Source organism: Neomonachus schauinslandi, chromosome 6, assembly GCF_002201575.2.
Source record: "Neomonachus schauinslandi chromosome 6, ASM220157v2, whole genome shotgun sequence".
Classification (NCBI taxonomy): domain Eukaryota; kingdom Metazoa; phylum Chordata; class Mammalia; order Carnivora; family Phocidae; genus Neomonachus; species Neomonachus schauinslandi.
The window spans coordinates 144910755-144912738 of record NC_058408.1 but is presented as its reverse complement, the minus strand read 5'-3'; the positions used below and the strand labels follow the sequence as shown (position 1 = coordinate 144912738).

General features: G+C 43.6%; 1 protein-coding gene across 1 annotated transcript in view; it reads left to right on the top strand.

The window, feature by feature from the left end:
- Positions 1–1984, top strand: part of NSMCE4A (NSE4 homolog A, SMC5-SMC6 complex component) — a 13065-nt gene that overhangs the window by 2817 nt on the left and 8264 nt on the right. The window contains exon 3 of the mRNA XM_021703790.2: positions 459–589. Within this exon, the coding sequence (XP_021559465.1) occupies positions 459–589 (131 nt within the window). The remainder of the gene's footprint in view (positions 1–458; positions 590–1984) is intronic.

The window sequence follows — 1984 nt, the reverse complement described above, 5'->3', positions numbered from 1 at the left end:
GGGGGGGGGCGGGAGTCCTAGGCTGCCTGCCCAGCCCGCACTCCTACTCTTGCTGCTCAGCAAGCCACCCTGCCTTACACGGAGTGGGCCTGCCTTTTGACTTACCTCCGCACAGGTGGGAATCGTGGCAAGGATGGGCTCCTGGGGTCAGAGGAAAAAGCCGGTGTGGGAGAGGAGAGAGGCTTTGTTGAACCAGAGCTATGAAGAGCTGGTGGCTCAGTTCACAGGAGCAGGACCCCGGAGGGAGAGTGGCTTTTAGGAGGACTGGTCAGCTCTGACTCCAGATTTTGGTGGGTTGGGTAGAGGAGCCAGGTTTTAGAGGGACATGGGTATGTTTGAGGATTTTTTTTTTTTTTTTGGTCCAGTAGGAAATGTCAAGTAAGTAGGTGGAAATTTCAGGAAAATCCCTGTGAATAATGGGTTTTTAGTAATGTGTATTTTCCTTCTTTTCTGAATAGTGTCCCGAGCAAGAGAAGCAGTCCTGGACGCCCAGTTTCTTGTTCTGGCTTCAGATTTGGGCAAAGAGAAAGCAAAGCAGCTGCATTCTGATCTTAACTCATTTGATATGTTAAGATATGTTGAAACTCTAGTAAGTTCAAAGCTACAGAATCTTAATAAAAAATGTTTCCCATGTCACATATTGTATAACTATCTACTTTGCTTAGATCTGTATGCAAAGGGATTTCACTTCCTTTTTCCTTTTTTGGGGGGCCGGGGCGGGGGGGAGGGGGGGGCATGTCTCAGATTCCTCCGAAGAGATCTCACCAAGTTAAACAATGACAGGGGAGCCCTGTGGAGGAATTTAGGGTGGCAGCTTAGAGGTTTAAAAATCTCTTAGCATTCTAAGACTCTGGGTGCTACGTTTATTTACAAATGGCCATTTTTTCATTCTCAGTGACCCTGGGCTTTTGTCCTGGGCTGGGCAGGACCCACCCTGCAGGTGGCAGGGCTCAGCTGGAGAGGAGTTAGGCCTGGTGGGGGGGCATATTTTCATCAGTCCTTAACAATATAACAATATCTTGGAACCATATGAATATGCTTGGGGTTTTGCTTTTTTGTGGGTCTTTTTGTTGTTTTATTCACCTTTCTTTGAATGGTTGTTACCTAAAATTTTTAAACTTTTCTTTGGTGGATTTACCAAAAAAGCACAATGAGGCTGACCTTGCATTTTACTATGTTGTGATTGTTTTTTGGGTTTTTTTTTCTGTTTTTGGTTCCACTCTGAGCTAACCTCTGTCCTAGCATTTGTGCTAGGACTTTGAATTTCTGCCTGAATGTTTGTTAAATGGTTATTAAAATGATTTAGTACCAGGAGACCGGCCCAGATAAATTAATTCTTTTGTAAAGGCAGGAGGCAGATGAATTTCCTGTTGTTTTTAAAACCTTAAATGGTTTAAAATTGAAATTTAACTTAAATTTAAAACCTTAAAATTTTCTCTCTTTTAACTTTTTTATTGTGAGGTATAATGCATTTGGAAAATGCACACTCATGTATAGCTGAATAAATAAAGTGACCATATACTGGGTTATCTTTTTTTAAATTACTGGTATTTATCCAGGTGAGATGTGTACTTTAACAAATCGGAGCAAATTCTGGAAGTCTTTTTTTTTAGCAATGTTTTTTTTTTTTTCAAATGTTTTATTTATTTATTCATGAAAGTCAGAGAGAGAGAGAGAGGCAGAGGGAGAAGCAGGCTCCCCGCCTAGCAGGGAGCCTGATGCGGGACTCGATCCCAGGACCCTGGGATCATGACCTGAGCCGAAGGCAGACACTTAACCGTCTGAGCCACCCAGGCGCCCCCAAATTCTGGAAGTCTTAAGGCATTCAGTGTAAAACCCTAAATTACAGCTTTGAAATCGCTGGGTGGGGAAGCCCCTTCTGAGTTCATCAAGTATAGGTACTATAAGGCAAAGATGGGTAGATTTGACCAGACAGAAACGGACGCGTCCTCCTTATGCGTGCAGTAGTGGGGGACCGGGGGGG